Source organism: Ciconia boyciana, chromosome 3 (assembly GCF_034638445.1).
Source record: "Ciconia boyciana chromosome 3, ASM3463844v1, whole genome shotgun sequence".
Classification (NCBI taxonomy): Eukaryota; Metazoa; Chordata; class Aves; order Ciconiiformes; family Ciconiidae; genus Ciconia; species Ciconia boyciana.
In genome coordinates, this window is record NC_132936.1 from 63484902 (window position 1) to 63499824 (window position 14923).

The 14923-nt window shown below is 41.2% G+C and overlaps 2 protein-coding genes across 2 annotated transcripts; both read right to left on the minus strand.

Annotated features, from left to right (window-relative positions):
- Nucleotides 1-1637: 1637 nt before the first annotated feature.
- LOC140649885 (trace amine-associated receptor 2-like) lies at nucleotides 1638-2673 on the minus strand. Its single transcript, XM_072857722.1, is given in 3 exon segments — nucleotides 1638-2224; nucleotides 2227-2373; nucleotides 2376-2673. Coding segments are annotated over 3 exon segments (1032 nt in total).
- A 10809-nt stretch (nucleotides 2674-13482) lies between these two features.
- LOC140650044 (trace amine-associated receptor 1-like) lies at nucleotides 13483-14484 on the minus strand. Its single transcript, XM_072857912.1, has one exon. The coding sequence runs from the start codon at nucleotides 14482-14484 to the stop codon at nucleotides 13483-13485; it is 1002 nt and encodes a 333-aa protein (XP_072714013.1).
- Nucleotides 14485-14923: the final 439 nt, after the last annotated feature.

Sequence of the window (14923 nt, forward strand, 5' to 3'; positions counted from 1 at the left end):
GTGAAATGTGTGCAAAGGTTGCCCTCTGCTTCACCGGCCCTTCCAGAGAGCTGGCCCCAGGAAAGCAGTGCAGGAGCAAAATCAGATTAAGATGAGTCTAGACAAACCTGAGGCGACAGCACAGGCTCTGTAAGTCAGGGCTGGGCTGCATTAGAGATCCAGCTCTCCAGAGCTGGGCCATTGGCTGCAGGCAACCTGCTGCTCAGTTTTCTTGCTCTCCCTGAGCACCACTCCCGCTGCCCTCGTGTTTAATCCAGGGGTCTCTCTGGGCATGCATTGAGCAATGATATGGGATGATGTATTATCCAATTTCTAGGTGCCTAAAGTCTTTATTGCATCCATTTTATTGTTCCCTGCTTTATTGTTCTCTGCTCTGGCTGTTCAGCTAGTGGCAACTGTGTACAGGGAGGGTACCTGCGTCAACTCGAAGACCTTGGGTTTTATGTTTCTTATTACAAAAGGTGAGAGCCTTACACACCACCCCAGACAAGTCTGTCACCTTCCAGTTCCTTGCTGTCTCAAGTGTTTCAGGGTTGAGGTGAAACTGGGATTCTCCAGATCCAAAATAGAATGTGTTCGTGTTATCACAGATCCATTAAAAAGTTTTCAGCAAAGAAAATGAGCAGCTATCTCTGGCATGTGCAATTAGATTGCATACTAATATAGATGCGATAAGCCAAGAAGTGAATAAACATGTGAGTGACTTTTTGGTAGTCAGACGTTAATAAGGGTAGAGTATACACTGTATGCATACTGTGAAAGGTAAGTTAGAGGTACAATTCACAATAAAAAGACTGCAGTAGCTGCATTCAGTAACGACAATTCAGCCAACCTTATTTTAAGCATGAAACTGATGTGAACTCTGGCAGTGACTCTTACTGACTTCAGAGGGAGCTCAGCATGGCAAGGACCTCCATTAGAGGCTCCAGTTCACCCTGAAAGTGTGGTGGGGTGAATATGATGGGGTGGGCTGCCAGCAAGCATATTTTATAACATCTGGAGCCTGATGTCTAAACAAAGAAAGGACAAGCACATACCTGAGTGTGAGCTGTACTCTTGTTCCCGAGTACTCCTCCCCAAGTACAAAGCACACGGAGGGTAAGGGCTGAAAACCCAATTCTGTTGTTTTCAGGAGAAAAGATTGACTTCAATCCAAAATTACACTCAAATTCTATTTGCTTGAGAGTAACAGCAGACTCTATACATCTGCTAATGCCCCAGTCACAAAAGAGTGACAAAAACTGTCACCCTATTAGCCTGGGACGTATTCAGTTTAGGAGATCATTGACGGTGAACTCAAGAAAGATTAGCTGCATGCATACAAGATTAGGTGAAATATTGAGTTTATGGACTGTATGTAAATACTTTCTGAAATAAAAAAAACCCCATGCATTAAGAGATTCTAGAAAGACTTAAACTTCTGAAACACTATCAAGGCATTAAAAGTGGACACAAGTGGTAAATAAATATAATATAAAATGAGTCTGATTTTATTAAAGGAATATTTGATGAGATAATTCTACAGGACTGACTCATAAAATTCATATTGTGCATTTCAGGCTTTTACTGAACCATGAATATCCAGTAATCCACTGTTTCTTATTCATTCCTAGAGCTGCTGTCAGTAGTAGAATCTATTACTGTGACTGATCTTCAGATAAAAATTTTATTGTACAAAAATGTGGGTTAAAAAGTTTGCCTTTTAAGATACATTTAAATGTTTTCCAAAACCATGAATAGAAAAAGCCATATATTAATGGATTGCAGAAAGAATTTAAATACCCAAGCCAGTTTAGAGCATCAAACAACAGTAAAGGAGTAGAGAAATTTAAAAATGGATTAATTAAGATTGCAAACAAACAAGTAAACCAGCATATTAAGAAACCCAGCATAACTATACGCAAAGTCTTGGCAGCTTTCCTATCTTTATTCTTAGAAAGCTCATTTTTCTTATCACTTTTTGTGTGCCTGTGTGCCTGGCTCAACTCACATGTGTGCCTTTGGGAGACTGTAAGAATTTTAACATTAATTCCTATCATAATGCAAGCAGAAGCAAATGAACCAACTGTAAATAAAACAGCCCTCCGCAGTTTGTTGAACACAATAGGGCACAAGCTTGAGCGTGTAACCAACGTTTCACAGCCCTCAATTCCAGAAGCTTAATCTTCTGAGAAAACCACACCAAAAGCAAAAGCAGCGTGCAGTGACCAGCACACGGCTACGTTTGGTTTATGGCCACGACAGTCATGGTGCTGGCGTCATGCAGAGGGTGGCAGATTGCATAAAGCTGATCCACAGCAATGGAACAAAGGTGGAAAATGGAAACTAAGCAGAGCATCGGGTCGAAACTGTAATGAACTTTGCAGAATGGTTCCCAAACTACCAGCAGTTCTCCATAGACCTCACCGTGCTGTAGGGCATAACGGCAAAGCCCAGAAGGAAATCCATGATGGCCATGGGTAGGATGAGGAAAATGGTGGGAGAATGAAGCTGCTTGAAATACAAAATGGAAATGATTATGGTCGGATTCCCTAAAATGGTGAGAATGAAGGCTGATGTTATGAATAGATACATTACCCCTCGTATTCCTGGTGACCTACAGCTCTCAGGACAGGATGTATTTCCAAGCTCAGAGCAATCAGTCAAATCCCTCAAGATATCTGGAGAAAGCATAATCAATCCTTTATTAGATTTTTCTGTTGGAGATGCAGTTCCACAGGCAGATTTAATTTTCACGAGTTTCCAAAAGACTCCAAATCCTAATGTGAGAATACAAGATAAAGTAAGTCAAGAGCATGAATTAAATTACTGAGTGAAATGCAGTAATTCAAAGGCAGACTTTCTCTTGGCTTAAAAAGGGGCCAACTGCAACCCATTATTTTTCTGAAATGGTACATGAAATCTGATAACTGGAAGCTATTATAAAGTTAATTGCAAATAATATTTAAAACAAAGCAGTTGAAAGTAACCTTAATTGCCTCTTAAATTAACTAAATTACACGATACCATCAATTTTATTTTGTGCATTCTATTGTACCTGGAGCATTTTGTAAAATACGGTTCTTGTATTTTATATATATCATAATGTTAGTAATTTTAAAGTGGTAGAAGAAAAGGATGCATAGACAAAGAAATCCCTCAAGATCACTTCAGTATGTAAATACTGTATAGGATTTATTCGTCTCTTCAATCTTAGAATGTTGATCTTTTTTCTATAGGAGAAATGTTTTGTGAGCTCACATACCTCAGCTTTCTTGGAGATTTCAGTTAATGGCTATTCACCTAAATTCTCATCTTAAGAGTCACAAATCAACTGCCAAAATCCCCCTTTCTAAATTATTTATGATGCTAAACTCACCTGCTGTGGATTATGAAGTACTAGCAATGAACACATCTGATGGAAATTAGTTGTAAAATAGGTATGATAAATATTGTTTTCTTTCCCTACATATACACTTGTTTTCTATCATTATAATTCCACTAACTGAAATGGATTGGAGATAGGTTGAGTCTTGCCTCCTGTAACAGACTGTGGTCCAGCTGCAGTAGTTATAAATGAATACACTTGTGAATATTTTCAAGGGTCAGAAAATTGCCTTCATTTATCTGGGGAGAACCAGACCCATTTCTGCCACCTCTTTTCCTGATAACTTGTTTAGGAATAAGAGCATATTTAGGAATAGAAGCAGAAAGAGATACTCTTCTCCACAGCAATTTAAAGGAACTTGGGAAGCAGCTTGGTCCATTGACTTTTTCCAATAGGTATCACCCTGAAATGAAGAAAATACAGAAACAGAGCATCAAAGGATTAAAAAGAATGCTTGTAAGTCAGTTTTATAGGCTAACCCTACTTGCATCTATTTTAGTAATACCACCAACAGATTCTTTAAGTAGACATTTTCCTGTTTTGTTATTGTCCTGCAAAACTGCAATGTTTGTGAAAGGCAGACCCCTTTGTAACGTGGCTCAGATTAATGAAAGGTGGAAATTTATTTTTCTTTTATGACATTACATTTAAGTCCCAGGAGATTTTGAGTTAAAAAAATATATGTAATTTAGGGGTTTACATCAACAGGAGATAAACAAAGCCAAGTTTCTGTATTCCCAAGACTATTATTTTTGTTTGCTCTATTAATTCATTTAGCCTCATGTATAGGTGAGCTATTTTGGAGACTTAAGGTAGATAAAAGTCATATCAAAAAGAGTCTTTGAAAGGAGAGGCTAAAGGTAAAGGTGAAGAAAAGATGCTATGGTTTTTTATATATTTTAGTAGCCAATACATTCTCTCTTTCACATTTTTTAATAATTACCATTTCTAATGAAACTTAGAAATGAAATATTTAATAACCTTGAAGAAGATTACCATCTTGTAATTTAATGGGCTGAAACAGCACTTTCTGTCATGCTGGCTGTATATGGAGCTTTCACATAATGTACAGAAAAACTTCCCCATACATTACAGAAACAGATAAAAAGAAGTGTTAATTTAGGTCAATCTATCATTGTTATTGGACAATCTATTATTTATTAAAAAAAATAAAAAATAGGAAAGGTAGTATTTATTTTCTTACAAGAAAAGACAAAATTAATTCACTATTAATGTGGATAAATGGAGTCCTCTGAGGTCAGAGGTGGATGTTCAGACCTAATGCTGACTCTTATGCAGGTGTACTGAAGATGCATTACAAGTCCAAGGGTAAATGACTGTTATTCAGCAGAGACTCGATTTTTATTGAATGCGATATACAGTATGTCATAAGAACAGGGCAGAAAATAAACATGGGGTTTAAAATGAATTAAGGGAAAAGCAAGAACATTTAAAGGAGTCTACCTTTATGGCAGCTACTTTACAGACAAACAAGGAAATTTTCTGTTGGAAATAAAATGCAAATCTCTGGGATTATCTACATCAGAATCATTTACAGACTCCAAAAATAGTAAAATTTTGTTATTGTGTATAGCAGACATATGTTATCTTTGAGATCTGTCAGTATTTTTGAGGCAGGCATATCTAGTAACTTTATTTTTAAGTAATCAAGTGAGAGATATGCAAGCTTCATACAGATGATCCTTTATTAAAAGAAGTTACTAAAACTTAAATCTGTGCAGAAATCTGTGCAGATATGATTATATTAGATTTTAAAAATAAATAAATCTGTGGGTAGAGGCTACACTTCAAAAAGCATTACCTTCAGAAAGCAGTGTCCCATGCGCCTCACTGTTGGTCCTCCTTCAGCATGGGACAGAAGACAGTGATGGGGGAACAGTTTGACACCTCACCTCTTAGAAATGAAATGGCTAAAACCTGCTAACAAATGTACAGGAAATGAAACCTTTGTAAAAGAAACTATTTAACCGGGTTAAAGCAAGAGTACAGAAAGGACCTTAGAAATGGCACATGGCAGTCCTATGAAGTTCCCACTGACTGGAAAAGGGGGAACATAACCCCCATTTTTAAAAAGGGGGAAAAGGAAGACCCAGAGAACTCCAGGCCAGTCAGTCTCACTTCTGTGCCTGGCAAGATCATGGAGCAGATCCTCCTGGAAACCATGCTAAGGCACATGGAAAATAAGGAGGTGATTGGTGATAGCCAACATGGATTCACTAAGGGCAAGTTGTGCCTGAGAAATTTGATGGCCTTCTACGGTGCAGTTAGAGTGCTGGTGGATAAGGGAAGAGCAACTGATGTCACCTACCTGGACTTGTGCAAAGCATTTGACACTGTCCCGCACGACATCCTGTCTCTAAATTGGAGAGACATGGATTTGACGGATGGCCCACTCGTTGGATAAGGAATTGGCTGGATGGTCACACTCAAAGAGTTGTGCTCAACGGCTCAATGTCCAAGTGGAAACCAGTGACGAGTGGCGTTCCTCAGGGGTTGGTATTGGGACCGGCACAGTTTAACATCTTTGTCGGTGACATGGACAGTGGGATTAAGTGCACCCTCAGCAAGTTTGCCAACGACACCAAGCTGTGTGGTGTGGTCAACACGCTGGAGGGAAGGGATGCCATCCAGAGGGACCTTGACAGGCTTGAGAGGTGGGCCTGGGAGAACATCATGAAGTTCAACAAGGCCAAGTGCAAGGTCCTGTGCATGGGTCGGGGCAATCCCAAGCACAAGTACAGGCTGGGCAGAGAATGGATTGAGAGCAGCCCTGAGGAGAAGGACCTAGGGCGTCTTGGTTGATGCGAAGCTCAACATGACCCAGCAATGTGCGCTGGCAGCCCAGAAAGCCACCTGTATCCTGGTCTGCATCAAAAGAAGCATGACCAGCAGTCAAGGGAGGTGATTCTCCCCCTCTACTCTGCTCTCATGAGACCCCACCTGGAGTACCACATTCAGCTCTGGGGCTCCCAACATAAGAAGGACATGGACCTGTTGGAGTGGGTCCAGAGGAGGGCCACCAAAATGATCAGAGGGCTGGAGCACCTCTCCTATGAAGACAGGCTGAGAGAGTTGGGTTTGTTCGGCCTGGAGAAGAGAAGGCTCTGGGGAGACCTTATAGCAGCCTTCCAGTACCTGAAGGGGGCCTATAGGAAAGCTGGAGAGGGACTTTTTACAAGGGCATGCAGTGATAGGACAAGGGGTAATGGCTTTAAAGTGAAAGAGGGTAGATTTATATTAGATATCGGGAATAAATTCTTCACTATGAGGGTGGTGAGGCACTGGAACAGGTTGCCCAGAGAAGTTGTGGATGTTCCATCCCTGGAAGTGTTCAAGGCCAGGTTGGATAGAGCTTTGAGCAACCTGGTCTAGTGGAAGATGTCCCTGCCCATGGCAGGGGGGTTGGAATTAGATGATCTTTAAAGTCCCTTCCAACCCAAACAATTTATGATTCTATGATAAATTGTCTTGGAGAATTAGTCGTATGATAATTTGCATAATTTGCAGCACTGCTGTACTGCAAAGGCAGTGTGGAGAGAAAATTGTTGTAGTCATTATTTTCACTGGTAAAACAGTTTAGTTTTATTACAGCCTATGAGTTCCCTTCATGTTGCACCTCATTATTTCCATGTTGTTCTTAATTATTGATTGGAGAGAACTATTTGGTTACATATTACTAACTGCTCTTATTCCTCTGGGCTGGCTTCAGTAAAGCAGAAATCACAGCAATACAGAGCAAAAGACAAGCTCAAATTTTCTCAAAGAATTGTTTTCTCCTGTTTGTAACTGAGAAATTCCAAAGGGCATAGGATGCACTCTATTTTCAGTGGTCTCTCTTTAGCTGATAGATATCTTTTAATCAGTATGCTGTGAGTACTCAGTATTTAAGGAGACTGACTTTTCCTATGCCTATGAAAAATAAGTTCAGACATCTAGGAATGGATTGTGGAGTTCCCACTGCCTAAGTTAGCTGTGGATCTGATCTCTTAGGAAATGAATTTGTTTTACAAAGGCTATAGCATAGTCATCACAAAGAATAATTTTCAATTACCCATGCAGTTGGTTGGATTTAAAGTGTCAGCATGAAGGTGAAAAGATCTTATTAAAAAACCTACAAAGAAGGAAATATTATAGGAATTAAATTACATCGAATCACAGAATGGTTGAGGTTGGAAGGGTACACTTTACCGCATCATCCAGATCATTAATGAAGATGTTAAACAGGATTGGACCCCGTATTGACTCCAGGGTACACCACTAGTAGCTGGCCTCCAACTAGACTCTGTGCCAATGATCACCACCCTCTGGGCCTGGCCATTCAGCCAGTTTTCAATGCACTTCACTGTCTGCTCATCCAGCCCATTCATTACCTTCTCTCTGAAGATCTTATGCAAGACGGTGTTGAAAGCCCTACTGAAGTCTAGGTAGACAATAACCACTGCTTTGCCCTCATCTACCAGGCCAGTCATTTCATCACAGAAGTTTATCAAATTTAGGCTATGTCTGATGGAAACAGACTAGTCAAAAAAGTGCTTACAGGTAAGCATAGTCTTTTTCTGAATTAGGTCTTTAGATGCAGTAGTATGGAAGTAGCATTGTAGATAACTAAGATGGTCAGAAAAACTACAGAAGTAAAAGCCTTTTGTGGAACACTAAGTATCTTATGTTTGACTGTATCTAGTATTTTCTTCCTTGTTGAATGGGTATTAATGCATTGTAGAGGACAGAGAGTGCACAATGTGCACAACCTGGTTGAGTTAATGATTTAAGGAAAGCCATACACTTTGCAATATTTACACAGTTTGAGCACTCAGTTTTTCTGTTTGAACACTGCACTAATGTATGTTTTTATCTAGCTGTTTAAAATACTTGTTTTGGAGTGAGGCTTTCCTTGTGAACCTTCTGGAAAGGCCCTGCCTGGAGAGTCAGTGCTCCTCTTCTCCCCCTGTCCTGCTGCATCTGGTGACTGAGGGGCAGACCGTGAGGCTCTGCCGCAGGTGGGACCACCATGCATGAGGCCACAACAGGTAGCATCCCACAGGCTGCAGCACTGTGTTACAACCACCAAAACACAAGCTACAGGCACTAAGGCAGAGCGGTCAGGTGGCAGTCTGTGACTCTGAAACTTACTGTCAGTTTTGTACAAAGCATGCGAGGAAGGTGACGTTGCAAAGTGTGCTCACTGGTGGCAAAATGAACAGAGGTGGGTTTACTGGTAAAACAAATCTTTTCATAATGCTGGAGTAATTGCTTTGCACAAGTTTTCAGGGAAGTTAAAACATATGAAATCACACACTGGAGACTGATTTGTTTTTCAAAAGGTAGCCATCTGGGAAGTGTTTAATAAGGTGACTAATTAAATGTGTTGATAAGGAATTTAACAATACCCTTTGCACTTAATTTACACGACACTTTGAGATTGCAGTCAGGTACATTCTGCTTCACCAGACCTAAATGATCGGACAACAGCATGAGGCATTTTTCTTATGTTCTCCCAGTTCATCAAAATCTTGGGTTCAAATAGGGACCCTGTGGCCTCATTAACACATCTCATTTGCACATCTCCTTCACAGTGAGAAATAGCTTTGTGCTGCCTGTGATTAGAGCTGATGAGAGAAAGTAACCCGGGACTTCATTAAAGTTGCTTTGCCAGAGAAGGCACTCTGTAAACAGAAGGCAAGGAGGCTCTTTGGGAAAGTGCCACCTTTAGGTAATAGGACACCAGAGGAAAGAGTTATTTCTGAAACTTTCTGAGCTGGGCCATGCACAAAACTGACTTACACTTGTAGGTTATTAAGAACAAGGAGAAACACCTTCTAGGTGTGGATGAAGGTCACCAGCAGTCTGTGTGTGTGTCCTGGTTTCAGCTGAGATTGAGTTAATTTTCTTTATAGTGGCTGGTATGGGGCTATGTTTTGGATTTGTGCTGAAAACAGTGTTGATAATACAGAGATGGTTTAGTTGTTGCTGCACTAGTCAAGGACTTTTCAGCTTCCCATGCTCTGCCAGGTGCAGAAGCAGCTGGGAGGGGACACAGCCAGGACAGCTGATCCAAACTGACCAAAGGGCTATTCCATACCACATGACGTCATGCTCAGTATATAAAGCTGGGGAAGAAGAAGGAAGGGGGGGACATTTGGAGTGATGGCGTTTGTCTTCCCAAGTAACCATTACGCGTGATGGAGCCCTGCTTTCCTGGAGATGGCTGAACACCTGCCTGCCCATGGGAAGGAGTGAATGCATTCCTTGCTTTGCTTTGTTTGCGTGCGCGGCTTTTGCTTTCCCTATTAAACTGTCTTTATCTCAACCCTCGAATTTTCTTACTTTTGCTCTTCCGATTCTCTCCCCCATCCCACCGGGGGGGAGTGAGCGAGCGGCTGCGTGGTGCTTAGTTCCTGGCTGGGGCTAAACCACGACAGTGTGGAAGCCCCTTGTCAATTATGCAGAGAATAAACACTGGTGGCATCTTGGCTAGACTAGCTTGCAGGAGAGTTGGTGGTCTATACACTGAAAATTTCTTCTACTATTTCCATTTACACTAAATAGGCTGTAGTGATCTTGTGCAGCCGTGATGTCGGGATGCCGTCTCTACTGGCTTTGGCTGGGATAGAGTTAATTTTCTTCATAGTAGCTAGTATGGGGCTATGTTTTGGATTTCTGCTGAAAACAGTGTTGATAACACAGGGATGTTTTAGTTCCTGCTGAGCAGTGCTTGCACAGAGTCAAGGCCTTTTCTGCTTCTCACCCCACCCCACCAGCGAGTAGGCTGGGGGGGCACAAGAAGCTGGGAGGGGACACAGCTGGGACAGCTGACCCCAGCTGACCAAAGGGCTATTCCATACCATATGGCATCGTGCTCAGCAATAAAACCTTGGGGGAAGATGGAGGAAGGGTGACATTTGGAGTTATGGCGTTCATCTTCCCAAATAACCATTAGGCGAGATGGAGCCCTGCTTTCCTGGAAGAGGCAGAAGAACTGCCTGCTGATGGGAAATAGTGAACGAATTCCTTATTTTGCTTTTCTTGCGCACACAGTTTTTGCTTTACCTATTAAACTGTCTTTATCTGAACCCAAGAGTTTTCTCACTTTTACACTTCTGATTGTGTCCCCCATCCCACCGGGGGGAAGTGAGCGAGTGGCTGTGTGGGGCTTAGCTGCTGGCTGGGGTTAAACCACGAGACCCTCCCAACTTCTGCACAGCATGCGTGGGATGTCTGAGACTCCCCTAACCCAAGGTCTCCCCTATCTGCCCTCCCTGGCAGGTCACCTCCTCAGGATGACCTACTGCCTGCTGACAACTTTCGACCTGCTTCCCTCCTGATGTGCTCCAGGACAGGACATCAAGGAACTGCATGTGTTTCTCTGGGACTCCACAATCCACCATCCCACACCCTCTCCCAGCTGCAGCTATTCAGGCAAACCTTCAGTAGTAGCTCCATGGATCACTGCCTAGATCCAAAATCTCATTTCAGGTCTCTTGCTAGTCAAGCAAGTTAGAGAAGACATCTAACTGCTAGTTCCAGAAAACTGGCCTTTGATGCAAGCATTTTTGGAGTCCCAGAATCATCCCAGTTTTTCCATAGTGTGGGATTCAGCTATGCTGAGTAATCCTCATCTCAGCTACCTAAATATTATATCTAAAGTCATAAAAAAATGTATTCTAGTGACTGGAAGGTCCCTCTTGGTAGTAAGAGAAAGAGCATCTTCAGGAACAATTAATCTTACCTAAAAATGGATAAGCTGGTGAGATAAAACAGCCTGAAGGTGACTGGCTTTCTACAGTGAGTATAAAGAGAGCTACCAATGACTAGAGCAGATGTAGTGCCTAACTTTTAGATGTCTAAATTTAGGTTAGGTGGCTATCAGCCTTCAGGAGTATGGATCTGGTTTTTATGGTTTTAGGTAGATTAGCTTTGCACTAGGGTCTAGGCACAGGTTTCAGAGGCCTGTGCTCTATTTGAAGTAGAGGCCATCCTGCAAGCAAGCTGGGATCATATTCGTTCACAGACTTCTGCAACCAGAAAAAAATACCAGAAAGATGCCAGAACACGTTATGAAGAGAGACTGACCACTTATGAACTCTGGTAGAGCTGAAGTTCTCTGGAAAAACAGTAATGTTTCCAGATTTTCAGGGAGATAGATAGGCAGCAGATGAGGGGAAAGAAACACCTCCATTGACTTTTTGAAGGGACTATCTTAGTATGTGCTGAACTTACTAAATATACTTAAAAAGCCTCAGATGGGCAACATTCCTCATAGGGAAAGATCACTTTCCTTCTATCTATAACACCACCAGAAGAAAGGAGGTATCCCCTGGAAGCACTTCTGAAACTGCTAATTCAAGAGAGATCAAGATGTCCAAGTGATCACACAGTTCATTTCAGAAGGTAACACTGAGCATGAGAAAATGAACTACCTCAGGCCAGCCTCAGTGGGGATGAAGAAAAGAAGTAACCATTCACTTATCAGAAAGATAGATTTCTTTTATCTTAACTTACTTTATTTCTGTGAGATAAAGTATTAAAGTAGTCATATTGTCACTAACAAGGATTAGTGCTCATTTGGTGTGTATTTCATTGTTCCTTTTTATGTCATTTTGGAGAGTGCAAACTTACAAGGTGGCAATGAAACAGTAAAAGAGACAATCTCAGATCCTGATTTTGCTCTGCTGAAACGTAGCATCATTCAATTTTTATGCTCTACAATGTAGAGTGCTTCAGTGCTCTACAGGGCACAGGAAAGAAAGACAAGATACACATACGATGTGCACTTATCTCATCCATGTGAATGGAGGACATCATTTACTCTTGAGCACAGCTCTTACTTCAGTACAGAGTCATCAGTTTCTCTCCATAGTCTCTTCTCAGGTACTAATCCTTTTCCGTCCATTCCCAGGACTAGTCCATAGTCCAACCAGATGTCACAAGATCAGGCCAGAGGTATTATTTCCTTCTGTTTGGTGATATGTCAATTCTAGCAAAGCCAGGTCATAGGTTAAAAAAAGGACAGCCTGTGGGTCTTCTTCAGCTGGTGACCATGTGCTAGTTTTTGACTTACTCGCCTGTCCTTCATGTCCCAGTCTGGGTGTCCTGAGAAGCTGCACACAGATGTAACCTTGACAGCCCACTCACCCAGGTGCCATCACCCCAAGACATTCCCATAGCCCTTCTTCTGCCACTCCTCCTGGTGCTTTCACATTCACCCTGCCCCATGCACCCTCCTTTCAGGCCAACCATAGCATTTCTATAACAATTCTCTCTATATTTTCCTTACCAGCTGTCACAGCATTGCCATCAGACAAAATAACGATATGTCCAAGCTAAAAAAATGTTCTGTAAGATGCAAATTGGTGAATACTTTACATTGAAACATTCATTAGACAAGCATCATTTTCTGGCATTGTCAGGTTCAATGTTGCTTTTCACTGTTGCTTTTCATTCTGTACATCGTATTCTTCCTTATCTTTGATCTCATTAAACATGCTTTTGATCTCATTAAGCAGCAAAGCCTTTAGGTGACAAACTCATAAGTGACAAGCACTAGTTGAAGTGGAAACAGAAGGAGCAGCACGACTTTTCTCTGTCCCATCTTCCCTCCATGGAGTGTCCTGTTATGGCTGTATATGGGCCTGTTTTGACCTCTGTACACATACTGAAGGGAAGGGACAAAACTTAAAAGCTTTGGGTTATTACTCAAAGATGTCTAGAAATTCAAAAGGAAAGGCTTTTCTGCTCTCTCTAGAGGACAATAAATAAACACAAATATTGCAATATAAACACACCTTGTTCAAGAAATTAATCTGTTGTATTGGAATAATTTCTTAATGATTAAGAGCGGGGATATAAACTGCTGTAAATTTTTTTAAAACTTAAGCCTTGCTCTCCTGTGCATTGCATATGAATAGCTATAACCAAAAAACTACATACAATCTGGAATGAAAGAAGACGTAAAGCGCAATAGTTGCTTATCTGCTTGAACCAGATTTGGTAAATGAGTAAACAAGTAGGTGTTTCCTTCATTTTCAGCTCTTGCATCTGGGAGTTCAGCCTCCAGACAAGAATTCAAAGCCACGAATCCAACCACTTAAAGCATGTTACTCTAAAAACAAATGAGTCCTGGAAGAGTCCTGTTGAAAAACTTTTCCAAACAGAATCATCTTTAATGCCCTGCGAAACCACATATAAAAAAACGCATAAACAATTGGGTTAAATGTAGAATTTAAATAACCAAACCAAACCAAAGCATCAATGAGAATAGGAGGTATCACATAATTCATAAATGGATTGGTTGCTGTAAAGAAGAAGAATGGACTCCAGCAAATGAGAAACACTCCTATTATTATTCCTAATGTCTTGGCAGCTTTCCTTTCTCTGCAGAATGAAATGTGGTGCTTCATTTCAAATCGCATCTTTTTTTGGCTAATTTCATCAATGGATCTTGCCTGCCTCTTGGCTATAGAATATATTTTCCTATAGATGTACAGCATAACAAATCCAGGGATGTAAAAAGACACTATGGAGGCCACAATACCCGAAGTTTCACTAAAAATGACAAAGCATCCTCCTGCACAATGTACGTGATTATAAATCTCTTCTGCCTCTCGCAAGTTTAGGTTTAGGAAGATCATCCCAAAAGCAAAAGCAGCAGGGACCATCCAACTTACAAAGATCATGACCAGGATAACAAAAGTATTTATCTTTGATTTGTATCTTAGAGGGTCACACACAGCATAGTAGCGGTCGATGGATATGAAGGAAAGATGGAAGATGGAAGCTGTGCTCAGCATAATGTCCGTGCTCGTGTGGATCTTGCAGAAGAGCTCCCCAAAATACCAGCAGTGCTCAACAGAGCGCACCATGCTGCAAGGCATGATGAGGAATCCCAGCAAAAAGTCTACTGTAGCCATAGAAAGTATCAGGAAATTGGTAGGTGTATGGAGCTGCTTAAAATGTGATATTGAGATGATAACTGTCAAATTTCCAACCACTGTGGCCAGAATAATACAAACCATGAAGATATACATGGAAACACGGATACTGTTTGACCAGCTGCTCCTTATGCAAGAGCCATTTACAGATTCACAGCACAGTTGCATCCTTACTGAGGTCTCAAATCCACGTAGCTATGCAGCACAGGTACTGTTTTTCCTAATGTTGAGATACATTTACAACTGTTTTTTTCTTTTCCATATGGGGAGAGCTGCAGGGAGGAAAAAAAAGGGCAACTGTAAATGCCTTCATTTATTTGGATGTATAGGAAATTCACATTTCATTATTTAGGAAGGATGAAACTATTTTGTAATTATACTTTTAACAGAATGACACTTTTATCTTTAGAATTCCCTTGAAATGGGAATCTCATTTGATGAAATAAACTGTATAATGGGGTGTCCTCACACCAGAACAGCAGTGGCTCCCACAGGCCTGCACTGGCAACGTCTTGTATAGATGAGAAGTCTTTTTTGTTATTTTCTGTTTAAACAGTCCTAGTCTTCTTCATCAAAACTGGTTGGAGTCCTCCCTCCTCCAGCCCTG

Excerpts from the sequence above, each read along its gene's own strand:
- LOC140650044 (XM_072857912.1), bottom strand. The coding sequence starts at position 14,484 with ATGCAACTGTGCTGTGAATCTGTAAATGGCTCTTGCATAAGGAGCAGC.